The 12,899-nt window shown below is 39.9% G+C and overlaps 1 protein-coding gene across 1 annotated transcript in view; it reads left to right on the top strand.

Moving 5' to 3' along the window:
• The window catches only part of SORCS3 (sortilin related VPS10 domain containing receptor 3), a gene marked incomplete at its 5' end in the record, with an annotated part of 521,132 nt that overhangs the window by 445,275 nt on the left and 62,958 nt on the right, over positions 1–12,899 (top strand). The window contains one exon of the mRNA XM_079794297.1: positions 5,625–5,732. Within this exon, the coding sequence (XP_079650423.1) occupies positions 5,625–5,732 (108 nt within the window). The remainder of the gene's footprint in view (positions 1–5,624; positions 5,733–12,899) is intronic.

Consider the following 12,899-nt stretch of genomic DNA (forward strand, 5'->3'; position numbering starts at 1 on the left):
TTTGTCATAAATGCTACAAATGTTTCCCTGAACTTGGACACCACCCATGATTTCTGCTTGCTTGCTTATCTATGAATGTCTTTCTGAAAGCATGCCTGCAGTTGTTAAATGCCAGCTATTGTTTTAGAAAACAACCACTAATAACTAATTCAGGAATTCTCCTTTGAACTTCCATTTCAAATGCTAAGTGAATGTTTTATAAGGGCTTGACCATATCATTATCATCAATGTTTCCTTAAGAAATTCTTGACTGATTTTTGTCTCCTGCTTATGAATTGCAAGCTTGAGAAACTCCAACTCATTTTCTTCATTACCAGTAGTTTCTAATTAAGTCACAACCTTCAAGATAAACACATAGCTCACTTTTAGTGGAAGAAAGGTTAAGTAATTAGTTCATTGTTATTTTCTATTGTATGTCTCAGACTGATGTCATTTTATATACAGCTGTATATATATTTGCATAGGAAAAAGACACCAGCCTCCCCACCCTCACACAAAGGTATTATGGCTCTCAAATTTAATAATAGCTACATTGCCTTTTAGAGAAAATTGGTGTCATAATTGTAAAATGGGAGAAACTTTAGCTAAGTTAACAAGGCATGCTGCTTCCCATAAATTGAAATGATAGGGAGCTAGATATGCATGAAGACAAAACAGCATACAAATGAACCCATCTATTTGTGACCAGGTACATTTAGATGTACATTCAAAACCTAAGTGGTATTTCAAGTTAGCCTTCCATCCAGCATTACCTTTGTATGTTAGAAGCATTAGGGTGAAGTGAACAATGGAGTCCCATGGCTTCAGTGCTCTAATGAAAACTCACAATAGACAGAACTACTAATCGGCAGGTAGACCGGGATCCTATCGTTCCCTTAGCTCTGACAAGCTGTCAGTGTCTCCTTTCAATGGGTTGTTCTTGGAAACTGAAAGTGAAACATCACCTGGCCTTTTTTGTTCCTTTGTTCTTCTATAAATGGTTGTGAGCACCAGCTTTTTGTTCAGAGAAACACTCACAGGAAAACAATAGTTTCACCGAATATGTGTCTCTTTGAAGGGAAAGGCATCTGCTATTCTGAAGACCTTCCCAGTGGCTAAAATGCCAGCACCTCATGCATTGCAATAAAATAAAATAAAATAGAACAATACACCTCATGGAAGGGAGGGACATTGATTTGCAATGACCATTATAACTCTATTTCTGTGCTAGACACTTCTGGGGAGGGCTCTGGTTGTTCCTGGAAGATTCTGTTCTGTTTTAGTGGAAGTTATCTCTATATCATAAAGTCATAGAATGGTCTTAGAAGACACGTAGTCTACTTTCACAAACCCAGCATTGCAAATATCTCTGTGACATCTAAGAGGCTCTGTCTACTTCACCAGGATGCCATGGTGCTGACCAACATGCAATACCCAAGACAAAGAGTTCCCATCTCATGAAAGATTGTTTTTGTGCTGAGCAATAATGAGCCTACTTGTAACTTCTCTCCATCAGTCCTTGTTCTGCTGGACAGATCTATGCAGAATGTTTGCTCCAGAATTGCATGTGATTATTAGACTTGGGGAAAGGACCACAGTTGGAAAGGACCTCAAGAGATTTCTTTGTCCAGTCTTTACAAGTTCTGGAGAATAATCAGATATGCAGTTCAAGAGATATACATTTTTAATTTATTCCTCACATATTCATTGAGCATATACCATTTATCCACCATTAGTGTAAGGTTGGGATATACCAATGAACAAAACAAAATTTTGGAGAGCTTATATTCTTGTATAAAAATATTTTACTCTGATCTTTAGAAGAATTATGAGAATGGAAATCTTTTCTCCCTTATTCCATCTGTATTTTTAATTAATATTTTATGCATTTATTAACTATATTTTTTCAAGTTTTATTCAGAGAAATTATGCATTTTCAGTAGTCAACAGATATGATTGTTTTTGTTTAACTATTTGGAAGATTTCTACTAAAAATATTATAAGGCAATTGTAATTTATTTAGCTCTATTATTCTCTTCCCTAAGCTATCTTCAAGTCATACAACCTGTTTCTAGAACAACCTGCTTTTTACCTTTAATCACGTTGATTTTCAGTCAGTTTTCTACAGTGATTGAAACTGAACATAGTATTTAGGAACTGGTAGAAGGATAATTTATTTTATTATGCATGCTATCTGTCTGTGAACACATGCTAGACTCAGTGGCTTGATTACCTCTCACCATAGTGACATTTATGGGTAGTATTTACCTTGAAACTGATAATGACCCTGGTTTGTTTAGCTTGAGTTTATCATTAGTAACTATTTTTCTTTCTCCAACTATGGGCCTTTTTAAAAAATAAAAGTAAGTATCGTGCTTTAATTTGGTCTTACTTATAAGTGACTTGTAAATCGACATTCCCAGCTTTGATCACTCCCCAGAAATGCGGATCCATCCATCCAAAGGCCTCCTTGACAGGGTCACAACTTGGAAGCCCAAAAAGCATTTAAATCCTGATGTTGACCAAACAGAAACAAACAAATGGAAAAAAAGCTTTGCTTCTCTTTCTCTTTCCATTTCCCCATCTCAGTTGCTTCACCCTCCAAATTCACATTGTCTATTATTTCTTTCTTCTGCACAGGCAATCATATACATTCTATCACCAAATCCTATTTATTTCACCTCTAAAATATCCTAAGTCTTTCCATCTCATTCTATCTCTACTGTTATAACCTTTGTCCAAACCTCCCCTCTGACTTGGTCTCTGGCTATTGCCAAACCTCCCCCCAATTTATGTTCTTACATCCACTTTGGCCTGAGCCACTTTGGCCTGACAGTCCACTCACCACACACACACACACACACACACACACACATACACGCAGAAAGTTATATTTTAAAGTTTAAATCAAATCATATTTTTCCCATTTCAACTGGCAAAAAGGACCTTCTGGTCTGGCCCAGCCCTATTGTTTTGACTCCATTGCCTTCTGCTAATTTCCTTTCCCATTAATCTACAATCACTGATCATTTTTCAGTTCCTCCCACACAGCAACTTCATTTCACATTAGATATTCCCTCTGGAATGGCTCTCACCTTGATCTTTGCACAGCTAGTTCCTTATTATCATTCAGATCTCTGTTTAAATGTCACCCCCTCAGAGAGGACTTTCTTAAATTTCCAATACAAAGTAGCTATTCCATCACTCTCCATCACATCACTCTATTTTAATTGTCTTCATGACACTTTTCTCTAACTCATATTTTTGTATCCATTTATCTGCATATTGTTTGTCTCCTCAAACTAGAATTTAAGTCCTACTGAAGCTAGGGCCCCCCTTTCTTGTTCACTGCTATATCCCCAGAACAGAGGGCACTGCCAGAGCTGCCACATTAGGCATCAATAAATATTTGATAAATGAATTTCATTTTATTTGGATTTGATAGTCCTGTCTTGCTACTATTTAGAGGCCAATTATAACTTTCCTCCTGTCTCTCTGAGTATTGGCAATCCTACCAATTTCACCAGGGGACCTAATAAGGAATTTCTAATTTCTTTGTCTTGGCCATTAATGAGCTATTGAACTGAGGAGGAAAAGGTGCATCTCACGGGGATACTATTCAATATAGTTACTTCAGACCATTTAAAAACTCCAAATCACAAAAACGAATCTCTGTCACAAGTGGCAAGTCAGACAAATTTCTGATACTCAAGAGATTAAATTTTTTGATGTTGTATTTTTGGAAGTTTCCTTAGGAGTTTTGCTTTGTTTTTAATAATTAGTCAAGCATTAGGAATTATTCATCTTAGAAAGTTTTTTTTTTAATGTCAAGGCATACAGTGATAAATTAGGAATCCATTAAACTTCTATGAACAACTGTCTACTTTTTGTTTCTGGAAATAGACCTAGGTACATGATAATTACAAAAATTGTCTGAGAGGTCAATTATTCTAATGGGTCAAGAGATTGACCTTCTAATTCTTTTTAATCAATATATTGGGGAAGAGAGGATAAGACAGTGGGGGAGAGAAAGAGATGGAGAGGCTGAGAGAATCAAAGAAGTAAATAAATAGAGAGCAGACTGAGTAGATTGACCAGCAATGGGAAGAGACTCACACATCCAATTCACCGATGCCAGTATAAGTAAATGCTTGAAAAAAAAAATGCTTGGGTGGATTAGAAGAGTGCTCTCAATCATTCCTTATTTTTTTAATTCATGTACTCATTTAACATTTATATAGTGCCACGTGCCATTTTTTTTTTTTTTTTTTTTTGCTAAGTACTAGAAATGCAAAAACGAATGGCATGGTCTTTGACCTCAAAAATCTCTTGGTTCAGTGTGGAAGTCAGACATGTTTTTTGATAATATATATGTAATATCAGGAAAGAGGCACTGTAATAAAGATATGTAGCTGGAGTTAAGGGGTCATTCCGTGAAAATGACATGCATGAACCCTCTGAACTCTCAAGATTATAATGTTGAATGAGAGATTCAAGATAAGTGAAGAAGCCATCAATCAGGGCTATGATAGAAGAAGGCATGGGTCTTATAGTAAAATAGTCTCTACATTTGAACTCAGAGAATCCTGTGTTGTGGAGTCAGAGAACAATTAAAAATTAACCTGGCCAAGCCCTGGCTGGTGTGGCTCAGTTGGTTGGGTGTCATCCTGTGCACCAGAAGGTTGCTGGTTGGATTCCCAGTCAAGGGTACATGCCAAGGTTAAGGGCTGGATCCCCAATAAGGGGCATGTAGGGGGAAGCCAGTTGATATTACACTCTCACATCAGTGTTTCTCTCTCTTTCTCCCTCTCCCTTCCTCTTTCTCTCTCTAAACATCAATAAACTATTCTTTAAAAAATATTAACCTGGCCAAGAAGGATCACAGAGAATAAAGGATGTCAGGAAAAGCTTTCCAGAGGAGATAGTCTTTGGACTGTGTCCTCTGGTTAAGTCAAGACAGGCAGGTACTTGATAATTCCAAGAAAGGGAAGGAAACAAGTACTCAGAATTGCTTAAGTCCTTAGCAGCATTCCTTAAAGATTTTCTGATGTGGTATCCACAAAGGCCAGACCTTCCTCTTACCATTGGAGGAAAGAAGGCACAGTGCTGCCCAGAACATCTCAGACACTCAATACTCATCCATAAAAGCCCCTTAAAATGGCATCAGGGAGGGAAAATGATCTTGACATCCATTCTGAACAAATAGGAAATTGCTTTTTTTAAGGGATGACCTGAAAGACACACCCCTCCTCCTCCTATTTGGGTACATTCGGCACTACTCAATTTATCTGTATCAAAAACTCCAAGGGCTGAATTGATTGTGCAGTAAATTGAACCTCGGGTTCCATTCTGAGTGCTTGAAACGTGACGCTCCATGCACTAAGCTCCCTTGCTTAGGTTGTGTTTTCTATTCTAATATGTTGAAATATCTCTGCAGCCCTGGTGTTGTCTCTGCCTGGGCCAGGAAATGCAGTTTTGATCAAATCTCATAATAATATGGAGAGATGTTGAAGATTATTCCCTATTGATAATCCAAACTGCCAGACAGCGAGATGCGGGGGAGAATTTAATAACCTGAAAAATTGTTGCAGAAGAGTGTGATTTTATTTTCAGCTGTCTCTTTCATGTACTTGTTTCTGACCCAGGGTGAGTTTTGACGAGGGCCACTCCTGGGACAAGTATGGCTTCACTCCGGTTCCTCTCTTTGTCGACGGGGCTCTGGTGGAGGCTGGAGTGGAGACCCAGATCATGACGTGAGTACTTCTTTTGCTTTTGGTCTAAAGGAACCCAGAGGCCTGGGTTCTACTCTAACCCACCAAGGCCATGGTTTTTCCCAGGGAACCCTATACCAAAGCATTTCAATCTCTGAGCTGATGTTTTCTCATCTGGAAAATAGAAATATTTATGCTTGTACATAAATATTTCTGATCAACAGACCAGAGGAGAGAAGCTAGGTTACTCATTGAAATGTTAAGATTTCTAACAGAATTTAAAATAGTATTGTAACAGTTTTCCATTCATCCAAAACCCAAACAAACAGAAATTTTATGTCTTTACATCTGTTTCTCTTTCCAAAACATTCCAGTAAGATACTAGGGACAGGGACAAGAAGAATTAAAACAGCCAACACACTGAAAACATGGCATATTTTAAGAGAAACTCCTATAGTCTGTCACATTCACACTCACACACTCTCACACACTCACTCATACACACTCACGCTTACAGTTGTTTTTGTTCCACTTTAGATTAATTTGTTGTCAAAATTTGTCTACATTCCTTTACAATGTGAATAGATGGTGGGATATAGATCTTAAAGTTGTAAAAAGTCATGAATTACTTTCTGAATATTAAAGAAAATAATAACGGTATTTTTTTCTAAAAGTATATCAAATTTAAATCCCTAAAAAGTTGACTGCCTATGTGTGTTTGTGTGCATGTATGTACGTAAAGGATATGGGAAAATAGTTATGGTGATCCTACACCAGCTGGTACCACCTCCTGAACTCCTATAATGCCAATCAGACTCTATGACTAAGCTGTCAAATCACTTCACTAAGAGTTAACAATATTGGATGCAAGTTTATCTGTACAAACCATAAGCAGTACTTAATGCTTAGAGTCTAAAGCTACATCATTTGATGGACACACAACAATATATAATGTAAGTATGAGTTGAGTTCTAGGTATTTGAAGGCAATAACATAATGTAATTTTTTTCTAAAATACAAATAATCAGTAAATATATAGATATATGTACTAGTATAGTGGTTATATATACAAGTGTGTATGTATAGACATATTTATTTAATGTATAAACATGTAATATGCTAATTGACCATCACACCCTCACAAAGATGGCGGTGCCTACAGCCAATAAGGAGGGAATATGCTAATTGACTGTCACACCCTGGGCACCACCATCTTGTGGCTGTGGGCGCCACCATCTTTGAGGGTGTGATGGTCAGTTAGCATATTGCATGTTTATACATTAAATAAATGTGATATAAAAATATCATGTTACCCAAAATACTCTGCCAAGAGATTAGACAGTGTTCATGTGAATTCCAGGAAGTGGATGGAATATTAGGAAAACCACCGTCTTTTTTAAGAAGGATCTCTGACCATGAGCTGACACTTCCAAAATATTTCCCATCCTTCACTTAATCACTAGATATAAAAAGAAAACCTTCATCTTTTCTAGGACTTTATTTGATGTGGATATCAAAGAGTTTAAGTATTGAGCTCTAAATTCTGTAAGGCAAGGTACATATATCCAGGAAGGTTGTGCAGCCTGCTTCAATTTATCAAGGCAGATGTAACTGCTCATCATATCCAAATCTTAATTGTCCCAGCATCTTGGGCAGTGAAGATGTACATGGTCCTACAATCTGGCATTCCCTGTTTCTGTACCAGAGAGACATGCTGGTCTTCCTTTCATCTGGGCTTCTCCTCACCTTAAAATGTGATTTTTTCCTACATTCTCTTCTACGAGGCCTATTGAACTCATTGCATGCTCTTCTTGGGCATCACTTTGAACAATATCACATGGATTCTAATTTCTACATGACCTGGCATTCCCTAACAAATTTAAGGCCACAGTTTAAACTCTCTGTTCATCCAATCTTTAATGTTAATATTTTTTTCCCTCAGATTCAGATAGAGTTTAACTGGTCACATGGATGTGAGAGAGATTGACCTCAGGGCCAAACCATTTACTGAAAAGACTAGATAGCACTTCTATTTCCCTTTCCTCCTACTAAAACTCCGTAAGAGTGTGGCTGAGTTTCTGCCCCCACTTCTACCTTGCTTATTGCAATATTTTAAATGCTAGTAAGTAGACAAGGAGCTAGAATAGTGCATAATTTTCTTATAAGACAGAAAAGGATTTGTCCTTTCATGAAATGAAGATGAGTTTGGCAGCAGTCATCTACCCAAGTATAAATAATTCAGGCTCCCTGTTTTTGACTTTTTATTAAATTCAACATTTTTCTAGTGTGAAAATGACACAAGTTTTTCCAGGGCTCTTCACATAGCCAGAGGGTGAGCTCTTAAAAGGGTTGTCAAGAGGCAATTTCTGCTTCTGTCCTAGATTTGAAAAGGATTTTAAAATCAAGTGGCCCACTAGGTAGGGCTGACCAGTGCTGTTTCTTTGTGTAATGACAATGGCAAGAATGAAAGCAGGAGTTCAAAAACTTTTATATATTTCTTAGGAACTACGAGGACAGGGAGACCATTTGGGGATAAAATGCTTAACCTTGCAATTTCACCAAAACCTAATACTGATGTAGGCTATGCTTCTATATCCTTCCCTTCTCTGCTAACTCTGACTCTATAGCTTAGCTGTAGTCAAGGGAAAAAAAAGGTTTTACTGATGTATCTTGTTAACTTCATTGGATTTAAATGTTAAACAGTTTGTGATGGTTTTTATGTGTAAACTTGACTGGGCCACGTTGTGCCTAAACATTTGGTCAAACATTATTCTGGGTGTTTCTGTGAAGGTGGTTTTGGATACCATTGCCATGTAAATGAATAAACTAAGTAAAGCAGATTGCTCTCCCTAATGTGGGTGGGCCTCATCCAATCAGGTGAAGGCTTGACTAGAACAAAATCCTGTTCCTTCATTGAGCAAAAGAGACTTCCTCCTGCCTGGTGCTTTCACACTGGAACATGGTTTATTCTTGCCTTTGGACTCCAACTGAAACACTTGCTGTTCCTGGGTCTCAAGCCTGCCAGCTTGCAGACTGGAACTCAACCACTGCTCTCCTGGGTGTTTAGCTTGCCCACCCACCCTAAAGATCTTGGAACTACACACACACACATACACACACACACACAGACACACACACATCCTACTTATTCTGTTTCTCTGGAGAACGCTAATATACACTTTATTTATTCAAAAACATTTAATAAGATCCAAATATGTTTTAGATTCTCTTGAGGGATATAAAAAAGGGAGATACAATTCTCTCTACTTTTATGGACCTCTCAGGCCAATGTGTTGTAGGGAGTGGGGATACTTTAATCATCAAGGAACCCTAGTTATATAACCAGGGAGTGAACAGAGGCAAATGAAGACTTTTCACATACAAAAGGTGACAATGAGTTGGTCTGAAAGTTTAAGTAGTAGTTCACCAGTGGAAAACTGACTAAAGGCAATGTAAGCTTGAAGAAAGCACAAATTTTTAGCAGTTTGTTGAGTACTGTCACCTGGATACCTATCAGGAGGTTTGGCACAGAACAGGATATCAGTAATTATTTTTGGAGAGAGTGAATTATTTCAAGGCAAAGGACAGAACACATACAAAGGAAGGAACCACAAAAGAGCATGCTTGGGTGTAAAGAGTTGAGATTATGAAGGGATTTAGTTTACTTTAAGAATTTGACCTGCATCCAGACTGATATTCTCCAAATTGAAAATATGGTAACACCACTCTTATTCTAAAAACTTATGGAGATATTTCCACTTCCTTTAGGATAAAATCTAAACTCATTGAATGGCCTAACCCCATACCTACACTGGCCCATGTCTAGGATCTTATTTCTGACTTCCATTCCTTGCTCCAGTGGTGCCTTCCTGCCCCAGGGCCTTTGCTTGTGGATCTGCCTGGAAAGTGCTTTTCCTCCCACGTGCACAACCAAACTTCTAAATATCTTTCAAGTCTTATTTTAAGTATCATTTTTTTCTAACACTCCTTCCTTTAACGCACCAGATGAGTTTTGGTCCCCATGCTATATGCTTTCCAAGCCCTATAAATGTCTACCTAGATAACAGCTTAGACAATAAATATTAGGAAAAATGGCATTGTTTATTTAGTATGGTCCCCCTCCACCTTGATCCACCCTTACTACAGACCCACAAACACACATGTGTATGCATGGACAAACACACACACACACACACACACACACACACACACACACACACAACTTTAAGTCCCCATGAGAAAGAATCTTTGGGTATCTTGTTCATTGAGTGCCATGTGTTTATCAGTTTTGTGCTAGCACTGAGGATTTAACAGTATATATTTATTGAATGAATAAATGAACGAATGAGTGAATGAATTAATCGGTGCAAGGTATGGTCCTTAATAATTTTACCAGTGTTTTGATTGTTGTGGCTTCTATGGCCCATGGCTTTCACATTTTAGGACATTGCCTGTAGATTTCTAGAGATTCTGAAGGGCTGTGATCAGAATGCAGTAGTTGCAAGTTATGGGGGCTGGAGGCTGGGTAGCCATCTGAGCGGTCTGTGTCTGTGTGCAGAGGTGTGTGTAGGGGGTGAGAAAGCAACGGGGTGGGATGGCATGTGGGTACAAAGGGCGGCTATAGAATGAGGACCCTCCTGGGAATGATTTCTGATTTCCTCCAGCTTCCAGTCCTCCCGAAGGCCCCTGCTCAGGGGTATGAAATCTAACACTGCAGCTCTGCAGGGGAATCTGTGTGGGAGAAACAGTTCCCAGCTTGCAGGCTTGGGGTTTGCTTACTTTTATTGCTCCTTTTCTTGCTGTCTTTTCAAATGTTATTATTTCAACATTTCCCTGGTAACCTTGACAGGAACCATCTAGTCTAGCCTAATTCACAGTGAAATGTGACCATTCTTATTACTTACTGTGGAGGACAGGGCTGGTTGATTGACAAGCCAGAGGGCCTATTGCCATTGTAAGCGGCGACCCTCCAGCTGATGAGATGCCTGTGGCTATTAGAGCCCGGAGATTCTTTGGTCCACTCTTTCTTGAAAGGTTTGCCCCCAGATTAGCACTTGAAGGAAATCTCTGTGTTGCTGGGCTCAGATGTGGAGTCAGATGGGGAAACAGATTTCCTGCATGCTCAAAGCTACATTTGAAATTCTTTCTTGATATGAAATGTTGGAAGCAGCTGGCTGTGATTTAGCTGATCTTTTACAGAGGCCGGGGGAGAACGTAGCCGCCTCCCAGAAAAGAAGAAATCCCCCAAAGGAGAGGCACAGCTTTCCTGGAAGAAAGGGCAGAGGCACTGCTTCCCAGGAGCGAGCAGCCGCTCACTTGTGTCTGTTCAGCACCTGCTTTTGGTCAGGTGTCTGGTTGGGCACTTTCTCAGAGCTGATTTCACTGAAATCTCCCAACAAGCTGCCATGTGAATTTCAAACTTCGGGCTCGGAGCTGAAATTTAAGGAAAGGTGCTAGAATTCTCCAGGGTGTGTTCAGTCCCTTAAGGGCCATGTGTGGGGAGAGGGGCAGGCTGTTAGTACTCACTAAGTACTGATGAGTGTTCACGGTGCTGCTAGACACCACGTCACAGCAACCCATACAAACCAACGTTTGGAGGGATATGACACATGTGCAAGAATTATAGGACAATTAAATGGTAAGGGATGGCCCAAATTGTAGTTGTCATTGGATATCTAAGAAGTGATTGAAGACAGAGCAGTACAAAGACTTCTTGGCTTTGTGGGGAGGAAGGAGAGAGGCACATTCCAGGGGGGGCAGCAATGTCAGCAAATGTGAGCAGTGGGATGCTGCCTGGTCTGCACAGGAGAGAGTGTGATGTGGGAAGCACTAGGGATGCTTTCAGCAGACTGTCTAGGGCTGATTGCCTTGCTAACTCCCTGCGTAAATCCAGTCTCACTGGCTTATATCTCTGATCCATTGTTCCACCAGCAGAACTGTAGCCAAAGTGAAGGTGGGGGAGAGAACCTTTTGCCTAGGAAATTATGCAAACCCCAAAGCTGCAGAGGTTTAAAGGGAAAAAGAAACAGCAAAAACCTTCTTTCCACCTAAGAACCCGTGGCAACATGCTTAGCAGGGAACATGCTTTTGAAGGCAGGCTTAGCACAACGTGGAGCCCCGGCCCCGAGCTTAAATGCATTGTTTAGCCTCCAGTAACTGCATTCAATGAAGTCATTGGAAATGAACCAGGGCTGCTTCCATTGATCTGTTTTCCCATTCTCTGTTGTTTGCTGGAAGAGCCTGACCTGCCTTTGCCCAAAGTAAGTGATTCGAGAAATCGGCAAATCCAGTGGAACTCCCAAGTTGTTACCTCTCGGGTTGGCTGCTGGATTCACATCCCTCAGGGTGTCATCAGACTTGCCATCCACTCAGAGGCCCACTGTCATTGGTGCCAAGGAACACAGAAGCCGGCTGTGTGCCTGCATAGGGGCTTTTGGATGACACTGGGATGTACTGGAGGCTGGCAGTGACCTGGGAGGGAAAGGCTTATTTTGACCAATGGGTTGCTGAGTGGGGATAGAGTGGTGGCTTAGGACATGAGTTTTGGAGGTTGATGCTCCAGGAAAAGCATTCATGTTGCCACTTAGCTATGCATGTGAACTTAGGTGCTTTACTTACCTTCTGTCTGAGCTCACGTTTTTTTCACCTGGGTGTGAGGATTAAGTTCCATAGTCTCCATCCAGGGATATTAGACAGGTGTGTAGTCTCCCTAGTCTGATGATTAAGAAATGGGCTTACAGCTCTTTTAACTTTTCTTGCCACAGGGTCTTTGTTATGCCTCCTGACTCTTGCAATGTAGTGTGAGAGCTGCAATAGGCTATACATAATGAGTGGGCATCAACTTGTAGACGCTGAAATTTAAATTACTCACCATTTTCACATGTCATGGAATATTGTTCTTCATGTGCTTCCTCCCATCCTCCATACAGCCCGCATTTAAAATGCAAAAGCCATTGTTCGCTTTTAGGCCACTCAAAACAGGTAGCAGACAGATTTGTCCCATGGGCTGTAATTTGCAGACGCTGAACAACAGTGCACCTGGAGCTTCATCCATTGTGAATATGTTACAAATATCATTGACATTTTTGGCAGTTTCTACAAACTTCCCCTACCCAGAAACTACTTCTCCCCTTGCGCCCTCGTATGAAGTATTGGAAAGACAGATCATTTGGAATGGCTTAAAAGTGTTCTCATATCTGAGGCAGAACC

This window comes from Cnephaeus nilssonii (assembly GCF_951640355.1).
Source record: "Cnephaeus nilssonii genome assembly, chromosome: 16".
Taxonomy (NCBI): domain Eukaryota; kingdom Metazoa; phylum Chordata; class Mammalia; order Chiroptera; family Vespertilionidae; genus Cnephaeus; species Cnephaeus nilssonii.